General features: G+C 39.0%; 1 protein-coding gene across 1 annotated transcript in view; it reads right to left on the minus strand.

Moving 5' to 3' along the window:
* nphp4 (nephronophthisis 4) overlaps positions 1-21,606 on the minus strand; it is a 104,921-nt gene extending 83,315 nt beyond the window's left edge. The window contains exons 1-4 of the mRNA XM_085919860.1: positions 21,395-21,606; positions 20,743-20,880; positions 5,150-5,310; positions 4,886-4,950 (exon numbers count right to left, since the gene is read on the minus strand). Of these exons, the coding sequence (XP_085775986.1) occupies positions 4,886-4,950; positions 5,150-5,310; positions 20,743-20,880; positions 21,395-21,544 (514 nt within the window). The 5' untranslated portion in view covers positions 21,545-21,606. The remainder of the gene's footprint in view (positions 1-4,885; positions 4,951-5,149; positions 5,311-20,742; positions 20,881-21,394) is intronic.
* Positions 21,607-22,214: the final 608 nt, after the last annotated feature.

Consider the following 22,214-nt stretch of genomic DNA (forward strand, 5'->3'; position numbering starts at 1 on the left):
TAAGCCGCTGCTCTAAAAGTTTGGGGGAAAATGGCTTCATTTTAATCATTTATTTTTTTATGTTTTATCTGTCTTTATAGGTTTTTTTTTTGCAGGATTCAAAAGTATTGGAAAGCTGAGGCCAATTTTGGCTAATGTTAGTATGACGGCATTTATACAGCTGTCTGTGTATACCTCTACTGAGTTTGAATGTCTTCACAGGCATACCCCTCTAAAGCCGAGCATACACATTTAGTGCTGTTTATTGTTTGATTATTTACTGTAATCTGACACACATGGGAAGCAAAACAATCATCTTCTACACACTTAGGGAAGAATGATCCATCTCCATGGTGCATCACAGTGTACTATTTTCAGTCGCCTGACAACATGACACCCAAAACACAGTCGCTTTCATTTTTCAACATTTAATTTGGCTGTCAGCAACCTCACTGCAATATTCCCTTACATCGCCAGCATCATTTTCCAGGTCTTTACCGAAATGACAGCATTCAAATTGGAAAATATGCTTCTCCAGAAAGGCGTCAGCGGCACATATAAGCCTGTGGTGTGAGCGATGAGCACAATGTTGTCATTTTTCAAGCAGTTCATCCAACCTCATGTTACTCGCAACAATCCCAGCCATCAACTAACAACACAGACCATCTGCAAGGCGAGCAAATGGAAGTTTGGTGGCTTCCTTCAAGCCACGGCAGCACCACAATGTTTTACTCTGACAAGGTTAATGATTGCACTTTCAGCAACATCGATGACAAATCACTACAACTTGCATTCCTGACTAGAGACTGAGACACCAACCTCAAACCATAAAACCATCAAGTTATTCATTCCTCCTTCATCAAAATGTCCTGAAACAGAGTGCCGTAGCCATATGCAGATGACATGCATACCTGTATGCACAACAGTGCCAATAGATGTTCCATATGTTGTCCATTATTATCTAGTATTTTTATCATAAAAATAACAAAATTTACGCACATCAGTCCATGTATTTAGGAGTCATTTAAGCCAGCAATTAGTCTGCGATTAATTACATGTTGGATAAAACCACACATGCACCTATTCAATGAAAATGTACAGGAAATGAGATTGATCTAAATTTGCCAAGTTTCATTCCAGTTTGTCTTCATCGGGGTTGCGGGTCAACTGAAAACTACTATCGTATTTCAAAATTTTACAAGTATTCTTATTTAATGTTAACATTGACTCAGAGAATATGATCAAGTATTTTCAACTGTACCACTGTGAGAGGGATTTTAACATTTCTCATCTGTTATAGATTGAACAATTGGATATTGTTTGCCACTGATCCACAGTAGTTGCTGTTGTTTGTACGTGCAATGAAAGTTTATTTGAAGGCGATTTTTAAAATATTGTTCAGAGACCTACTCATGAAATACGTGAATTACGAAACATCTTTGTGCTCTCCTCCCCAACAACTCTTTCTCTTCCCCCCAACATGACACCTTCCTACAAAAAAGTCTAAATCCAAAAAACAAACAGTCCAGTGGTGAAAGCTGCTTTCAGTTCAAACACACTGCAGAAGTAACAGAAAGGAATAAAAAGGAGAGCAGTATGTATCAAACAGAACTTGCTTGGCACACCTGTCCAGTTGCCAACAACTTTTTCATCATTTATTTCTTTTTATTCATTATGCATCATCCTCGAGTACCTGTCTGATGCTGTGTGCATAGATTAGGAAACCAGCCCTAAAAAAAGACTCCTTACAGCTGCAGCGCACAGTGTGTGATGCCTCAGAGTCATCTGAGGAGCAGGTTGGCACAAGATGTGAAAACGAAATGGATCTGAGGTACAGATGCAAAAAAATAAGTAAATAAAAAATGGCTCATCATCAGACAAACAGTAGCAGTGGTTTCTGGGAGAAGGTTGAGTGGAAAGAAGAAATTAATAGAGATAATTACAAAAAGAATTTCAGCTTCATGGATGGATGGAAGTAAAAACATCTAGAATGGTCGAGTGGGGTCTGGTGCTTAGCTACCAGTACCATGAGTCTGCGTCTACACTTGCATTATTATTTTCAGTTATAGTCAGGCTATTGCCAGAATTTAAATGGGTGCACTGTATATTTTATTTGATTGCCATTTTAAAGAAATTTGTTTCATTGAATTCTCTCTCTCTCTCTCAATTGTAATGTGTACTTCCATGTTACGTTCACAAAAAGACAAAGGCAGAATTCTAAAGTTAAGACAATGAACTTTCACATCGATGGCCTTTAACATGACAGCAAGACCAAAAGAGCAGATTTGCTACAATAACCCCAGGAGGTTTACTTTCAGTTAAAATTTTTACTTTGACACAAAATCAAAGATGTGAACTCTTTTTCGCTTTATGGGTTTGATTAAAATAAAAAAAGATAAATAAATGGCCTCTAGTTGCCAGTCTTAAATATTTGGCCACTAAAGCTCAATTCGGTCCAAATCAGCCTAAGAATGTGATGATCCGTGTGAATGAATTCAAAATCCCAGTTTTTACGCAGCTTAAATAAACAGGAAAAGTGTTAGTTGTACTAAGTTCATTCTGTTTCCTTTTTCAATCACTTTTTGGTTCTTTTATCACAAACCCTGTTTGTGATAAAAGAACCAAAAAATAACAGGAAAAGTGGTCGTCAGTCCAACATTAAAATGCATGAATGTCTATTAGCCTGGTGCCTGTCGATTTTTTCCATTAAAAAATCGGAAAAACAGGGGACTAGTTTAAATTTCAGCTCACTACAACAAAATATTCACAAGTCAGTGTTCTATCTGCACCTGCCAGAAGCTTCCACACAGAAGGCAAATCTCTGTGGACACAACACAAACATACAAGTGAGCACGACCGCCGGACTTGGCAGGGCTCAAGTTTGCTGGCTTGCCTGACTGACATCACAAAACAAATGGTGGGTACAAAGAGCATTATCGAAAGGACACGGGAATTAATAACACTGAATAAGATACAATTTCTGCCAACTTGTTACATATGATGTTCCGATGAGAATATAAAAGGAAATTAAATGCACCTTCTTAAACATTATTTTGTGTTACCAGCAACACACGACATGATCAACGTGCCCAAAAACTTTGTAGAAGCAAAGTCAGGCTAAGCGAATAAAGGGGAATTTAGGGCGTATATTTTTATCATAAATCTTTAACACGGGACATCAATGACCAGTGAAAGAAAATATGTCTCTTATCCAGCAGCACAATTGACTTTTATTTTTACAGTTCTTGGCTCACTCCCATAAATTCCCCTTTCAAAAGGTTTCACATCAAGACACTGTGTCTCCCTGTCACACTGATGGAGATAGAAGTCAGGGTGAAAAAGGGCTGTGGCCATAAAAGGGCTAAAACATCATGAGTGGCAGCAAGCAGTGTGCCGCTTGAAACAGAAGAGGAACGTTTGACTAAACAAGGAGCCATGTAGTTAATAATTCAACCCATGTAAGAGTCCGTTCGAAAGAGGCCTTTCTAATATTCATGGGACATGATAGCCAAGACAAGAACCCTGTGCTCTCACTGAGCACATTGTTATTCATACTGTAAAGCGCTACAGTCTTTTGTAATTCATAGTCTGACTTTTTAACAAACTGCCTTTAAACAACCATGAGATTAAGGGGAAACCACGAAAGGATTTGTTTTTACATGTATTTAAAATGATGACATAACCTTTGTAATGTGTGCTTCCTACAAACACAATTAGCTCAAAACTTTAAGCAGTCTTTTGTTGGCAAACAGCATGAAAACGTTTTCATTGATGGTTGAGGTGTTATTGATTGGTCACAGTTCAGGCCAATTTGAGTTCATTACAAGCAGTTACTGTTGATTCACGCAACTCATTTGCAGTCAAAATAAGAAAATTATATCAGCTAAAGTCAACATTCATGCACACCTGCGCACTTTCATAAAATGTATTTAAATAGATGCTAAAATTGATATTTAAAAGTGAAATGTAAATATTTCCTGTAGGAATTGGCAGATTTACTTTTCTCTGATGATCATTAACATTTTGTGTTTACATATGTCTGATTTTTCTTTTATTCAATGAAATGAATTTAACAGAATTACAAGAGTTCAAAACATTCAGGGGGGGGGGGGGATTCTTCCTTCCATTGTTTGCAAGTGAATTTACACAGGCTAGCCAGGGTGACATAGTGCAGGGCAGGGGGCAGCAGGCGGGGGACACCCTGAACTGGTTGCCAGCCAATCGCAGGGCACACAGAGACGAACAACCATCCGCACTCCCACGATCGCACCTAGGGGCAATTTGGAGTGCTCAATCGGCCTACCAAGCATGTTTTTGGGATGTGGGAGAAAAGCGGAGTGCCCAGAGAAAACCCACGCAGGCTCGGGGAGAACATGTAAACTCCACACAGGGAGGTGTCGAACCCGCACTCTCTATCTGTGAGGTGTACGTGCTACCCAGTGCACCACCGAGCCACCATGTATCTCAAAATCTCTACATTATTTTGGTTTATGGGGTACATAAATGGGAAAAACCCATCTTAAGAGCATGCAAAGCTCGAGATTTATTGTTAAAAAAAATGTGCAAAAATGTTGGTTCACTTATCTTAAAGCAACTCAGATTCAAAACTTTTTAGGATGTTTTCATTCCATTTGAAATTAAATTTAAGACCAACTTCATAACACATCACTGTTTTATTGCTTCCATTATCATGATTGTACAACGGCACAAGAAATCTTTCAGGGAATTATTTCTTTAATAATGTTGATTTATTTTGTGATTTGAGATTATTTATTCATTACATTCTTCTCATCATGTCAACATTTAGACTTTGAAATAATTATTTAGGACAATGTGTGCTTTTTTTTTGGATTAATAGATTTTACGACTTTTTAAGGATCTGCAGAAACCATATAAAGAGTCTTACAGTCAACGATATCCTTCAGCAGTGGGTGTAAAAGAACTCTTGGTGACCCATGAAGTAGATTCAATCTATGGTTTGAAAGCAAAAACAAACATAAAAAGATCAGTATATTTGGCCTTGTAAATGTATGACATTGTATTGCAAAAGTACAAACAAGACAGAATTTTATAGATGGAATCCAAGGAGCCACCCTGACATAACATTAATGTCCGATATAACCTTTCGACAAAAAGATTCATTTCTGGCGGCTAAGGATAGGCTCCTCACCTTCTGTCCCCTTGAGGCTCTGTCTTGTTGGGGAAAAGATCCAAAACAGTGAAGCCTTGCCCGAGGGCTTGTTCCGAGCCATCTGACCTTGTTGACAATGCCACCAGTTCCAAAACCAACACGTTGCTGGGCAACCTCAGAGACGTGTGGAAGTACAATATCTGGAGGAAAGGAGAATGTTGTTATAGATCATAAAATGGGACTTGCTCAGAATACAAAATGGGACTTGTTCAAGGCCTCAGCATTGTATAATGAAAAACATGAGGGGCGTAAACTAACTGCCAATAAACAACAAACTGAAACAATGGCACCAAGTTCACGATGTCAGAGAAGGGGGGATTGGTTGAGTGAGATGGTTTGTGAGAATTCTGAGAATAAAGAGAGAATTCTCACTGTAAAGTCAGAATTTTGAGAAGAAAGTCAATATTGTGACTTCAAAGTGACAATTCATGAATAAAATTTGAACCGTGTCCCTCTATTTATTTTCTTCACTAACCTATATCCTCTTCCATACATGTACATGTCCTTATGTCCTTAGAGTCCCATACAGTTCATGAGAATTTGCAAGTATACACTGCTTGTTGTAAACCCTTTTTATATTTGCGTATTATATCTACATCATCATCATCACTGAACTTCAGGTTAAATAATCCGTGTAACAAAGTAGGAAACACAAGAAGGAAGGAATATCATGAAAACTGATTGTATAGAACAAACGTGAAGACAATATGAAAAATGCTTTCTTGGAAAATGTTTCATTGATGTGGTGTGCTGCTTTTGATTTTCTCTCTCACTCTCCATCCTGCAGTTCCTGTAAAAGAGTAGTCAGACATACCTCAGATTGGCAGGATAACCCGACTGTGGAGAATTTGACATCACACGTCTCACATTCATGAGTGTGTTCCTCTCTGCTGAATAGACTTGCAAAGGTTTAACCTTGCCATTTTTACCAGCGTTCGGAGGAGGACACTCAAGTCTTTTGGGAGACTCTTTATAGTCCGCCGTAGTAGGTACTTGTGGTGGTAATTGTTTCCAAAATTTGTTTTGCCATTCAAATATATAATAAGGCACAGAATCTCACTTATTCACACACAGAAAGGCTTGAATATGAGTTTTTTAACATTATTCATCTGATATACCCCTCCTCAATTCTTTATAACTATAAATATGATTGCTTCATTTTCATAGTGCAATTAAACTTAGTGGACCTTCCACCGACTTTCAGTCACCATACAGCTGTAGTTTACATTTTAATTAAGAAACCAAACCATGCATCTATTTTCTATAGGGCTTCCTACTTCAGCCACTTGAAATCATTGGTAATGTACTGATTATAACTATACATAATCTGTTTTATATATCTGAACAAATGGCAAAAGTATAAATGTGACCCACTGTACAACCTATACAACTCAATGGGAGAAAAAAAATACCCTGGCATTTCTACTGCTGTTTTGTGCTGACTGGCATTTGAAAATATTCACTTCCATGTGAAGAAAAGCTTGATGTCAAAATGACATTCATTGGAGGTGTGGTGCTCTTTTGGTGCCGAAAAGTAACGTGTTTGTGTTGATATTCTTTGGCCAAAAAGTCCCACGGATTTCATCAGATCAAACACGTGTTTGGGAGATTTCAAGTGTGCTTGGACATGTAAAGACAGAATTTGTTGTCTCAATACTGACTGAATCGTTAGTGTTGTTGTGCATTCATTTTCATTGTTTCCTTTTATTTACTGATTTATTAATGGATGATTAATGGAGAAGGCAACCCCTAAAATATATTTTTAATAATATGTTATGTACAGCCCAACTAGTCAAAACACTGTACTGATTTATTTTTTGTTTGTAGAATCTGAATGAAACAGGCAAAATTCACCTGTTATTATCCATCTCAGGGGCAGCCATTTTGCCACTTGCTGTCGATTGAAAACGACATCACAGTTGCCAGGTCTCAATCAATAGTTGCTCACCTGCTTTCTGAAGCTGAGCTGTGATTGGTTATGACCTGGCAACTGTGATTCTGTCAACTGTCATTTTCGGTGGACATCAAGTGCCCGCAGAGGTGGATAACAACCGGTGAGTTTTGCTGCTGAACTCAAATTCCACATACGCAATGCTGTGTTTAAACTAGGGAGGGCACATACCACATATTGTACAGAAAATTCGGGGATTGACTTCCCCTTTCAACATGCAGCATGTTTCTGTCAAGTTCAAGAAACAAACGGGAGCATTCAGCCTTCAGACAATTCATACTGTCTATCATTCAGTATTGAAAGGCTTCCATGCAATTTCCTTTCCAAACAGAAGACGCACATTTAACTGAACCTTTCTTGAACCTTTACAAATACATTAATTCCAATGCTATCTGGTACTTCACAGTGTGGAAAATTGCATTGTAGTCACAGATCAGAGTCCAGAGACTCAGGGTAATCCAGATGTGAACATTGTTCCAAACAGAGTTCCCAGTAAAAAGGTCCAATTTCTTTTTCATCTTTTTCTCACTGCTTTGATACATGTCCAAATTGATTCTCTTGCAATTTCTGGCAAATGGAAAGAAAACAGAAATGGGAGTGGGTGAAAGAAGTCCCATAAAGCACGTGCTCAATTTCTGTTGAACTGACCGGATGGTTATGAATATGATAACAGAGGAGCTGGAGAAAATAAATCAGTCACAGTAATAATTGAGTCCCTGAGGCTTTACAATTGTTCAGAAAAAAAAATATTATTCAAAAGTCTCCCAAAAACCAAAAAGTTGGTGTGGGCAACGATGGCTGCCCTTGGGCAGGAAGCAGCACTGATAGCTTTAAATTCAAAGTTGCCTTGTTCACACACTCAATCTTTCACTCAAGGACAACCTGACTGTGATTATAACAACTACCCAGGCCCCTGTGATGCGCCCATTTACACCAGTTCATAGAAATTCTCCACTTATGCATACATGTGTATGTCCGAGATTAAAGTCTGATATTTTGCAGCACTGAAAGGGTGGCCTACATAAAACCAAAATTCCGCTTTGATACATTATGAGAGCAATTACAAACGCTCACTTTAGTGTTGACTTCCACACGACTATGCCCTGAGATTTTGCTGTTATAAGACAAAGTTCTATGAAGATGCGCAAGGATGTTCACGCCAGAGGATTCTCGGTCGTAAAGCGTTCATACAAGGTTTGTAATGCATTGCCAACAAATAGTGAGTAAAAGAGTTGTTTCATTGGCACAAAATCAGCAGGTTACATTTCACATCCTCTCAGAGCAAAATTCTATGGCTGCCACTGGATTTGGAAAGATTAGATAGTTGCGCAGATAACAAGGAAATTCTACGGCTGTCAGTTAATTTGAAGGGAGGAGATGGTTGTGTGAATGAGGGAAAGAGGAAATTACAGGAGCTTTTGTGACAGCACCACAGCTGATACAAGTCAGCCTGGACATACTGTACACATCAGCAGACATACACCGAGAATGTAAAGAGTGACCCAAGTAGAATATATGTAAGTGCAAAATTAGATTCCAGGAAAGACAAATTTTCTGGATGAGAGCCCCAATATGCGGTACAAAAATTCAAATAACGTTCAAATGGGCACAATTATTAATAGGTTTCCTTAAATATTCAGATATCATTCAAAATAACTGCCCTTGATAAAGATTAATCGTAGTGGTTCGTAGTCTGGTTGTACTTGTAAGACTTTGGTTGACTTTGTGTTGGTTGACTTGATCATAATTCTGAACATTTTACTGTATCTATGGCATGGTTTCGTTAAACATTATACCAGAAACTTTTATTTCTTGACAAACCTTTCAAGCTATACATATGGAAATAATAATGAAATGAAATTCTGGAACTTGTAACGTCTATTTAATAGGTCGAATGAATATGGCGAACGTACAAACCTAAATGTGTGCTATCTGACAATAATGATTACTTTATTTGCATAAAAACAATGATTATGTGCCCATCTTCCAAGATGGATAAAGGAAGAGGAAAAAGATGTAGAGACAACAACAGATGGAGGACAAGGAGAAGCTAAATGACTTATCAGCCAAAGATAAAATGACTTCAGTAATTACTGAATTCACAGCCCAATATCATGTACGTACATATATGAAGTCCCTCCAAGGAGAGAGGGTGACAATGATGCAATTTATACCCAGCAAGGAAAGAGAGCTTTACATGCTTAAATAAATTGGCTATTGAAGCACATTTTATGTTTAACATTTGTGGCATGAGAAAAAACACTGATGTTGTGAAAAATTACAGATCAGTGTTTGATGTTGACTGATGATTTTATAAATCATGATTCCTGATATGAGGTGTCAGGGCAAACGACTGGAAAATTCCAGGGGTATTTTAAGGTTTGACATGCTTGTCATTGTATTAGAGACCCCACACCACATGCAAGGCAATCAAACTTTGGTATTGAGTTGTGTTTTAAAAACTGGAGGTTTTAGCATTTGCAAAATGCTTTGGGGGCAAATTACGACATAAATAGTTCAGTGAGCGATTGCATGGGTAATTGATTACCTGATTAACGGCGGGCCTGTAAATCCGTTACAATTGACAGCAACCGTGAATTTCAGCTGATCTTGAGCAATTCTTTAGACAAGTATGCCAGTACTCCAAAGCTATGTGTCAAGTTGTGTAAAAATGATTTGAAAATAAAGGAAGGCAATGAATTGTCGGTAATAGTATGTACAATATTTACTAAATTACATTTTGTGAGGTAAATACTTTGGCCTCCATGGACAGACACAAACAAAGATGGATGATAGCTTGAGAACTGACGTAGAGAAATAAATGAGTCTGGAAGCTGAACTCTTGACTCACAGAAGTCCTGAGAGGCCCTACACCCTCAATCACAACACCATCCAGTTTCAAGTAGAAAGATGTAAACAAGAAAGCAATAGAGATTTGAATATTTCCTTGAGGCTACCTTCCACTGGTCATAAGTGCAAACTTAAAGTTGTCATCCCGGGCTCCCATTATGTATATATTTACTACTTCCTCCGCCTAGTGCTGCACATGCCAACATATCCTACAGAATGAAACATCTCACAGATTTCAGTTCCCACTTGGTAAAGTCTTGGTTTTTCACCCAGGTTTTGGTCGCCTGACATTTAGTCGGTTTGAAATGCCCCACAGTCAGTCTGCAGGCACTGTGTGGTGGGTGGGGGAGTGGGGGGCATGTGCACGTACGTGCAAGGGCAAGCGCAGCCCAACAATCTGGAATATTTAAGTGACAGGCAAGAGCAGTTAGGTACAGTGTAAATCTGAAGTGAAATAATCCTGGTCTAAATTTGACCAAAATCTATCGACCTAGTTGCTTAGTATTTTGGACTGACTCGTCGTACAAAATGAGATAGACCAAATAGTGGACAGTTCCACACCATGGCCAAACACTTTGCTAAACCGCATACGTTATAATTTAATTAAACGAACAGTTATAATGAAACTTTTTGTAAATGGAGCAATTAAAGGCATACTGGTTTTTCACCATTGCTGTATATTGCAGAAGTAGTGATTATGAAAATTAAAACTCAATATCTGTAGTGACCCAGTCATAATATTGTATGTTTAATACACAAATGAAAACAAGCACCTCAGATGTCAACATTTGTCATGACATACTGTATTTGATTCTGAGTAGTCTTTTCCTGCAGTATGGAAGAAATGCATGGAAAACAGTGTTACGCCAAAGAGAATACTATAATTTGCCAATAATTCAAAGCCATTCAGTCATATATGAAAAAAATGAAAATAAAATACAGAAAACAAACTCATTTTGGGCAAACAGGCTTCATTCACTGTGACACCACAACTGAGCTTATGGACAATGTGTCTAAAACACACACAAGTATCCACAACAACTCAACCAAGCTTTATTTGTAGAGCCCTTAAAAAAAAACAAGTACAAAATCAGTAAAGTGCATTTTCCAAAAATTGTGCACATTCAAAAGCGTCTTGTCCTCATTCATCTGCCTGCGGCTGTCATTGTGCACCATGTAACTTTCAACATCAGTGTACTCACAAGAAAAACAAACACTTTTCCAGAACAATGGCAGCATCATTTTCTTCGAACAGACAAACAAGCCAAACAGCAAAACACCTTCCACACATCTCACCTAACTTAAAAATGACATCAGGTCATGTGGCCAATTAATTCCCTTAAGTTCCCAGTCTATAGCTGTGTGGTGCAGGGTGTGCCACTCCAAAGTGTAAAGCTGTTAAGCAGCAGCTGCTCCGCTAGATGTTTTGTCCCTTTGGAGCTGAAATATTGATCAGTTCTCCGGCAGCCCTCAAAGACTTGGCCCCCACCATTCCCATGTATAATTGAAGCATATAACTCTCCCTTTCTGTGTGTGTGTGTGTGTGTGTGTGTGTGTGTGTGTGTGTGTGTGTGTGTGTGTGTGTGTGTGTGTGTGTGTGTGTGTGTGTGTGTGTGTGTGTGTGTGTGTGTGTGTGTGTGTGTGGCATGCCAGTTGGGAAAAGGAATTAAGCACAGAGGTACCCGGAAAGCCTCTCTGTGCTGCCATAGCAGCTGCTTTGTCCATCAATCATAAGGCGTTTTCACACAGAGGATTTTATGGGCTCGCTACATTTACTGAAGGGAGTGTCATACCTTGTGAAAGAACATCGTGAACAGAAGATACAAAAACACATCACTCGATACGAGTTCACTGCTGGTCATTTATCGGCACACTTAGCAGTATAAAGCATGACTCCTCTAGGTCGTTTTGGGCTAATGAGCTTTCATACCAGATGGCAAGTCAACTGGTCGCTTTTATGTGGCTGGTGCTGTTTCTAAATTGCAATCCCAGAAAAGCGGGGATTTGGCCACAGTCCACCACATCTATTGGACTTTCTCGACAACACTCAAACAATTCACAACTCGTTTTCGTCAAACTTTCAAGGAGTTCTGATGCAGAAGGCCTATTGCACCGCAGTCTAATCCAATCATTGTCATTCAATGGGATGGTTTACTCCCCTGTGACATAGCTACAGCCATCTGTAGCCGAGCTTGTAACATTTTCTAATCAATTGCGATGCAATTGCAGAAATGCTATTCAACTAGACCATAACAAAATCTCCCAAACATGTTTGGAAAATGTGATATGGTCCAATGAAAGCAAGGTGGAACTATTTGGCAAAAATTCCAAAAGGTAAGCTTCCTGCAAATGCTCATAATTGAAAGTGCACCATATCTACGGTGAAGCATCGTGGTGGCAGCATCATGCTTTGGGTGTTTAGACAAGAAAGGTAGAAGGAATAAAGAACAGCTCCAAATGGCTGTCATTGTTAGCACAAAACCTTCAGGCTTCTGTTACAAAGCATATTTAGGCATCATCATCATCTGTCTGGAAAAGAACATCTGAAAATGTATTGGGTTTAACCAAAGGCACTAATAAATGGTTTAAAATGACTTTGAATGTGATTAGTTAAAGTCTGAACGAAGCCGCACTTTATTTATTAAGAGGGTGTGCATATTTCTGCAACCGCATTAGTCTATAGTCATTTACTCCCCGCCCCATCAAAATTTTGGTTTTAATTGCTGGAGAAAAAAAACACTTTCCAATTACTTTATCTTGGCCTTAAATGTAGCATTTGAGTAGCAGTTTATGGACTTTTTAGTATATCTACTGTATGCGTGTGGTGAACGACTTCAGTTGTGCTAAAACCCTGTGATTGTGACGTAAAATAAAACAATAGCTGATTAGGAAGTGACTTGAGGCTTGCGCTGTTCTCTGACTTGCCTGATGACCGTGAGGACGCTGACATTGGCGGCGGTGGTTGCAGTCACCTATGTCCTGCCACAACCACATTTTCTTTCCTTTCATGAAATGTCACCAACAAGAGACGGGAGAAAATGTAATTTCGAACTCTTTGTGTGTCTTAACGTGAAGAAATTGACAATAAAGCAGATTTTCACTTTGACTTTGAAAATGTGGGGAAAACAATTCACAAAATACCCACAAGTTAATTATCTGGCCAGGCACCTGGGGCGTTGGGGTATATTTCAGGAGAGCTAGTGCCCCCATGCCCCCCCCCCCCTCCAGCTCCACCAGTGTCTCGCCATCCACATATAGGAGAACCACCATAATACATGTTTACACTTCACTTGAAGGAGAGAGCGGTCCAATTCTGTCTTTTTAACATTTTAAATGGAGTTAAATAATTTGTCTGAGAAACTGATAGCTTCCTTGACGAGAGTCTGCCTAGTGTGCCCGAAAGGCTCTGTGAGCAGCGGTGCATGCGAGCAGACGACTGACAACACCCCTCGGTTACGCCTTCTGTCTCTACAGCCTCTGACTGGCTGGTTTTGTCGCGCCTCGACAAGATTTAAAATGACAATTAAAATTAGAGGGATAAAATGAGCCTAAGCGGGGATGGTTGTTCAAAAGATGATTTTAATATTCTCCAGTACACACAAAACTTGGTTTATTTTTTAAACTACACACTTTACCTTAAAGTACAACACACATTATAAGTGACGTAAACAGGCACGTGGCATTTTTTCTCTTATGGCGTGGAAACTCACACATTTGATTAATCAGTTGAGATATAAAATATCAATATGTGTGGACCCCACTTTAGGTATACAACATTTTTCCTGCTCAAGAAGTGAAATTTCTTCAAAAACCACATCTTCTAAACCACTCTGGTTAATGCACATAGGAGAAGGTACATGAATATTGATACTCCAACATCACCCACACATTACACCTGTAATAAAACTTTAAAAGGCATTAGTATTATCTATTTCCAATTATCATCAAAGGACTTTTGACCAAGGATAATCAAAATATTACAGCTTTTCCACCTCACAGTTCTGGTTCTACTCAGGTACAAAATAGGACAACAACAACAAAATTCACAGGGAAGCAGAGGCCATTACTGCATCAGTCGCAAGAAGACAACAATTGAAGGGGCCTTGCTGTTTTCAGAGCTTTTATCGTTGCTTCTTTTTAAAATGTCAGCACTCTGCCGGCTAACGCTTTCAAATGACCCCCCACTACTAATTAGTGGTTGCGTTTCATGGCTACACTCAATCGCAATGTTCTTCTCTCCAAATGCAGAAAAGCATTTCCAATTCCTTATTCGTCTCTATCATTTCTCACAGCACAACTCCTACTTGAGAGGCAAGTTCCTAAAAAATATTTGCAGGCAAATATTTAACAGAAATCATATCTTAATAACATGGTATTCATACAAAACACCTAAATACTTTTCCAAGGTTATAGTTGAGCAGTTTTCTGAAAGGTACAGTTGGTGTAAATAAATAAATAAATAAATAAATAAATAAATAAATAAATAAAAGCTATGAATAACGAATGCCTGAATGGAGAATTGCTGAAAGCAGCTAAATGTTGTAAAGACCTCCAAAGCCTGACAATACAATCCACACAGTCATCCATAGAGGCAAACAGAGCAATGCAAGTGCAAATATACGATGACACAGGTTCTGTTTATCCCCGTTCACACTACATAACATCGCCTGCTGCTTTACCTCCAGCTTGTGGAAATGTTTGATAACTTAATGTTTGAATAAAGCTGAATGTGATGTTATATGAACAGATACACTTGTGCATAATGCAAGAGACAACGTGTATGTAGCTGCACTTATGTGTTGTCAAGAATAACTCCAGGAACAAAAAAGTAAATTAATTGCACTTAGAAGTGAGCTAAAAGATCCCTTTGACTTATTTGCGTAAAAAATGATGGGCAAAACTGTTCCACTCTATACCTGGAATTACGGTGTATTTAATACAACACAAAACTATTTTTTTCATCATATCTGCTGGATCACTAGCAAATTTGTAGGTAATGTAAGTGGACTGCAAAAGGGTAAGCAGGGGGAGGTGTGCGTGGGTGGGAGTAGTGGGCATCTTCACCTTCAGATCTGGACTAATTCACTAATTCACCTTAGGACACGTTAACCAAATTCTTGATCAACACAGGAATTTCCATATCGTTTATAATGCGCATCTATAGCACACTATTAATTGGGCTTTATTCATCTTACCATACAAGACCCCCTGGTTAAGATGTGTGTGTTAATTTTTTTACTGCCGATGGATGGATGGATGGATGGATGGATGGATGGATGGATGGATGGATGGATGGATGGATGGATGGATGGATGGATGGATGGATGGATGGATGGATGGATGGATGGATGGATGGATGGATGGATGGATGGATGGATGGATGGATGGATGGACAGAAGAAAACATTCTGCTTCATTCCAAGGTGTTTTCTTGTATTCAGTCAAGGACATGCAGATTGTATACGGCAATACAAAAGGACTCTTAGAAACACCTTTTGTGACTGGAAGTGTTGACATAAAATTAATCTCACCTCTCCTGTTAACACTTGGGGAAAAGGGCACAGATTCGTCCATTGTGCCTGCGAGTAAACACGCTTGAATAGATGTGATTCGTGCTCGCAGTCAGGGAGGTTTGCAAACAGTGACAGAAAACCTCCAGACAGAGTCATGAGACTCGTTTTTCTTGAGCTAAATTATGCTTTGTGGCTTTTGTTTCTTTAGGAGAATAAAACACTTTTAACAACAGCTACACTGACAGATCCAATTTGCAATGCTATTGTGCGCCTCCACTTCATTATTGCACCAAAGTCTGAACTGTATTAACTTTAAAAGCGGTTTATTCTCAGGGGAATACCCTTTTATAAACAAAGGTGGACAAATTGGATGATGATAAATGTATGCTCCAGTTTTTTAGCCAAGTTTTGGGACGCCACCAATGAATTAGACATTAGAGATGATTTATCATAATCTTTCAGCCAAGATAAACCAAGACAGTGGATCTCAAAATTGGCAGCAACCAATAGATGGCCTAATTACTTATGTTGCCAAAGTGTGGGACCATTTTGAAGTTACTTAAACATTTGGCAACATCAGACAAATTGATGGCAAGTAAATGGAGTCAGCTTCTTCTTGTACATCTGCCGGTGCATTCACACCAAAGGTTGTATGAATCATGTCTGGAGTTTATTCATCCTCTTCCAGCTCATTTCTGTTTTTAATGTTCTGCTTTTTCATTTGACCATGTTTCTTGTTTTCTTTTGTTGAATTAAGATGACGATGTTTTCAAATAACCATGCTTGTAATTAATTAAACTAAGGAATGTAAGACCGTATAAACATGTATGGAGGACGGACATTTTGGCATTTTGTGTCTTTTTTTACTATCATGTGGCTGTTTGAGGAAATAGTAATGACTTTTATGGTTAATTTAAGACACGGCAACAGAAGGCTTGAGAACAGTAAATCATTTTGGGGGGGGTTCTTTTGAGTCATTTTCTGTGGCAAGCTTTGCCCCTTCGGTACAGTGCAGCGCCACACCGTAATGCCCGCGTCAGCTATTTTGAGCCACAACACAAGTTGTGAAAACTATGTACAATACCAAACCATACTGCAGTATTTAAGGACTTTTGTTAGCAAGTGCGATAGAAGTTTATAGCCGGGTTGAACCTGACCAATGGAAATTCATGTCATTATTCCTTTCAGATAATATGCCAATGGTTAGAAAAGTGGTCCAAACATGCACATGCTCTTTTCTCTATTACGTCCATGCCTAATAGCATTTAGAGAGTCCCAAAAAAAATTTGGAGGAGGCAAAATTGGCCTTTTCTCCAAAGCATTGCTGTCGGCCTGACAATTTTGCAGGTCGGGGAAGAAAGCAGCTCCTCCATGTGAAGACAGTTAAATGAGGTGATCACAGTGAGAGATAATGTGGAAGGAGTCACCATTCTTTTTGTACCTCTTTCAGTTGATCCATTCTTTGTCATTTAAGGTACAACATTGCCCTCTGCTGTTCAGTGTTTTACTTGGTGTTAATACTTAGGGTAAAAATATCCTTAAGGAATCAAAAAATAATTCACTGTCGTTGAAAACCATGAGTGAGGGTTTTTAGGCATAGCCGAGATTTACTTTTGATTAACATTATCACCTAATATTAGATTATTTTTGTTTAAATGCCTTTGGATGGTTCGAAATAAAATGTGTTCCTGACATTATTGTTTAGAATATAGACAGAGATGTAGAAATAGAAAGGAGTTTTTCCACAACCTTTTAGGAAAAATTAACAGCTCTTACAATGATAAAGAAATGTCCTAAATGTTTTGGGATTCTGTTTTCATATCCTCCATGTGCTTTGTAAGGTGCTTGTAAATCATTATTTTTTTGGAGTAATCATCACAAAAGCTGTGTATTTTTGAAGAGACAAATAAAATACAGACATTTTAAGAATGGTTGTTACACAGATATAGTGAATTACTAAATTTCCTTAAGCGTGGCCTTGCATCCAAAACAGCATATTAAAAAAGCATCAATCTGTGTGTGCCCCTTTGCTAAGAAAAAGTCTAATAAAGCAAGACTTGACAAGAAACAACAGAAATCCTCACTGTTGAGACATCTTGTTTCATAGACTCTCTCTAATCACTGCCCCTATTTGCCTTTCTCACAATATTAAAACCAATCCATCACAGCTGACATGATAAAATGAAGAGGCCCATACAGCTTCTTTTTAGTATTATCTGGATATCCAACAGTGATTTGACACCCATATGTTTTTTTTAAACAGTTGGAAGGTGTTCTTGCTGTAGAAGAAAGGCAGGTCAAGCCCACTTCATGATCTGGTTTCTATTATCATCTTCATCATCCCTAGACGGATAATAGAATTCAAACGCTTGTTGTGGGTCTCATATGCAGGTGACGGGGATTATGGTAGCTAAGCAAAAGGCCTGACAGTGTGTGTCGGATCAGATCACCTGGTAATGAAATTATGTACAGTACAGTACTAAAAAATTACATGACAAATATTTAAAAAACAGTCATCGCCCCTTGCACTATTTTCATTCAAGTGTGACTCTACTGAAAATGAATAACATTTATTAGCGGTCAGCAGTGCTCATTTTGTTGAAGAAAATTTCAGATTTGGATTTCAGGCTTGAGCCTGACGCTCTGTCCGGTTACTGTAAATTCAGGCAAAGTCACTTGCCTTAAACTAACATCACAATCAAAGTATTCTATGCAGCTCTTGTATGGGATTTCATTATATTGTGCAGGTGCAGCAAATAGAAATAAAAGGCTAAACTAAACTATGGAATTGTGTTGCCCTCCACCCAACATATTTTATGTAAGGACAACCGCCGATAAAAAAAAGTCACCTGAACTGATGAGTGCCATTAATCATATCACTAATTAGGCAAAACATGCGCCACATATCCCTGTTAATGTATCATGATTACAGATGCTCATATGGATAAAGGTTTACTGGCTTGTCATAGAGCATCAGTAGTAAATCTAAATTAGGTGCGTGCTCACCGATATAAGGGATGTATTCTTTTTTTTTTTATTCAATGTTTTACCAGGTAAGCCAATTGAGAACACTTTCTCATTTACAATGGCGAAAATATTCTATACGTTGAGAATGTTCCGTATTGATTGTCACAAAGGTATTCAATAGACAATGTCAGAGCTTTGTTTTCAAATGCTGGCTTCCTCAATTAGTTACATAAGTATAAAAAGAATTTACAGTGGAGCCTCGATTTTCGAACACAATCCGTTCCAGAAGGCTGTTCGAGAACTGAATCGTTCAATTCCGAATCATGTTTTCCCATTGCAAATAATGGGGGGAAAAAATCCATTCCAAGAAACCCACTCACACACACACTTTTTTGAGCAGTTTTTCATTTGTGCATTTCTGTCCGATCGCGCAACTGCAAAGCACCGCCGAACGCGCAACCGTAGCGCGTCACCGACCGCTCAACTGCACCGCACTGGTCGCATTATTGTGACAGAGCCGTCGCTGAAATTTAGAAAATATTTTTAAAGTCCTGATGTATTTTCCAAAATTTTAGTGGACCTCAATACGCAGGAAGTTTAATTTTGTCCAATCACGCAACTGCAGCGCAACGCCAAACGCGCAACCGTAAAGCCCAACCGTGGAGCGCAACCGTAGAGCGCAACCGTAGAGCGCAACCGTAGAGCGCAACGGTAGAGCGCAACGGTAGAGCGCAACCGTAGAGGGCAACCGTAGAGGGCAACCGTAGAGCGTCACCGACCGCGCAACTACACCGCGCTGGTCGCATTATTGTGACAGAGCCGTCGCTGAAATTTAGAAAATATTTTTAAAGTCCTAATTTACTTTCCAAAATTTAAGTGGACCTCAATATGCAGGAAGTTTAATTTTGTCCGATCGCGCAACTGCAGCACACCGCCGAACGCTCAACCGTAGCGCGTCACTGACCGTGCAACTGCACCGCACTGGTCGCATTATTGTGACAGAGCCGTCGCTGAAAATTAGAAAATATTTTTCAAGTCCTGATGTACTTTCCAAAATTTAAGTGGACCTCAGTGCGCAGGGAGCTTAATTTGGTTCGATGACGCAACTGCAGCGCACCGCCGAATGCGCAACCGTAGCGCGCCGCCAACCGCGCAGCTGCACTGCGCTGGTTGCATTATTGTGACAGAGCGGTCGCTAAAATGTAGAAAATATTTTTAAAGTCCAAATGGACTTTCCAAAATTTAAGTGGACCTCAGTGCACAGGGAGCTTAATTTTGTCCGATCGCGCAACCACAATGCGCAGGCCGGGCGCTCACTGTCGCATTGCTTTAGGAGCGTCTTTGCGTTTTAGGATGGCTTTACTGCTCCCACTTGCTTCATTTGGAGGCATGATTAGAGTTGCTGCAATCCTCAGAGTAACGAGAATGTAATAACAACGGAGTCAGTTGGCATGCGGGTCCTCTCGGCTCATCTTGTGAGGTTCGACAACCGAATTTCGTCCAACATCCGAAGCAAAAGAATCTCGAATTTCTTGTTCGAATACCGAATTGTTCGAGAACCGGGACGTTCGAAAACCGAGGCTCCACTGCATAATGAACGGGACTTATTAGGATACGGGACAGCAGTACACTGCAATGTACCAAAAAAACAAAAACAAAAAAAAACAATGATAAATATAAATACTGATCTGACCGTGTCAATTAAAATTCAATATTATCACTTTTGTTAAGTTAGAATATTAGACACAGTGCATATCATGCAGATGGTTATCATACATGTGGTTCAAATGTTCATCATTGGTTGTAGCTAGTCAATGTACTGTTATATATATATATATATATATACTTATATACTTTCCAACATATATAAGTATATATATGTACATATATAACTATGTTATATAGTTATATATATATAACATATATAAGTATATATATACATATATATACATATATACATATATATATATATATATATATATATATATATATATATATATATATATATATATATGACACCTCTTGCACAGTAATTGCCTACAATAAGATAACGCAATCTATGAATTTAAAAGAAGGTTAAAATCAGGTCAAACTCTTTTACATTCGCCTTAAAAAGGCTTCGCGGTTATACGAGTTTGGGCGTTTGTTCTGTAGGAGAAGAGTATTACTATCATCAAGACACCGGCAGAGTTTAATTTCGTTGGATTGGGAAATTGCATTTGTGTGCATCTGTGTGTCAAGAGCAGTCAATGTAATGAAATCATCAAGTCCAGTGTAAAAAAAAAAAAATACCTCATTGAGGTTCATCTTATTGTTTTTCATCTTCTGCGGGCTGCTCTTCCATGTTCTCCCAAAGAAGTACTGATGATTTCTATCAAAGAATGTCACTCGCAGCTGGTAGGTGGCATCTGGTTCAGCCTCTGAAGTCTCCTGTGAGAATTAAAGACCCCCAATTTGAGTAGTGGTGAAACAAAGACTCCACAAACAAGTTGGGTATTTAATAAGTTCCATTGCACCAAAAAATGAATGAAAGCAGCTGAGCAATTATGGCACGCAAAAGGATGGGAAACACTGTTACAGGGGGGGAAAAAAGTGAATTATTTGTCAAAAGCATGTGTATTGGGGAAAAAAAGAGGGGTTCTTTTGTGGAGCTGGACATGATTAATGGAGATTAAATTCAACCGAGAAGTTTTATTTGAATATGAATTGTTGAGTTTGATCAGGGAACTCTCCTCGATTATTTTGTTACGAGGGAAATGCAACCTCAATAAATAATCTTTGGCCATTGCGACGACCGTATTGCTTCACTATACCCAAGAGTCAGAGATTGCACGTGTAGTTTATCTTTTTTTATATGATCATCTTTGTTTTTACTGCACCCCGATGACACCAACAGCTCTTCCAGTCGAACGAGCTAGTAAGTGTGAGCAGTGAGTCTTCTCACCTTGGGTGGGTGCGCCGCCGTGAGCCGACTTAGGGTGAGTTGAACGCCGCGGGACTGAGTGAGGTGGCTGTCCACAGCCTGACGCACCATCTGCCCCGGAGGGGGTATCAAACGTCCCCTCTCAAACACGTCTCTCCAGCTGTCCGCCATCGATGAGAAGTCCTCTGTTTTTACCACACTTGTAGTAGCATGAACGACAGTGTGCCATGGGCTCTTCTACCGGTCGATCTTTTTAGAGGATCAACATAACCGTGTCGTCGATTACAGTACATCAACAAAACAAGGTTCCTGTCAACATCGGAGACTTGAGGGGAACGTAGGATGAAAACGTCAATTATAAAGACTCGTGGTTGGTATTCAACGAAGGAAACATGGGGGTCGCCATGTTAAAATATGGTCGTACCATGTTGTACACGGGGGGCATTTAATAAATCAAACGTTGCACCACGCGTATTTGTGATTATGACAGCAACGTATATACTAATGATTAATAGTAAGACGTAGTTTGTGAAAGATAGCGATCTATTTTATCGTGGAGTGTTACAAAGACCAAAATTTGGTGATGGGTGTGTATGCTTGTCACACCTCGTACTTGGTGTCGCCTATCGCGTAGCGTCGGTTGCTATGGTAATAATCACGTGACCATGCTGCGCTCCAACTCAAGTAGTCATGGCTAGGAAGGCCAATTTGGCCTGATTTTGCAAATGTGTTTCGCTTCATTTTTTAAAGAATTGTTTTATTTGTTGACTTCTCATATATTCATATTTCTTTTTTTTCTGTGAATAATCGTTACTTATATTAGTCATAATACGACGACATA

This window comes from Syngnathus leptorhynchus, chromosome 1 (assembly GCF_054491065.1).
Source record: "Syngnathus leptorhynchus isolate UIUO chromosome 1, UIUO_Slep, whole genome shotgun sequence".
Taxonomy (NCBI): domain Eukaryota; kingdom Metazoa; phylum Chordata; class Actinopteri; order Syngnathiformes; family Syngnathidae; genus Syngnathus; species Syngnathus leptorhynchus.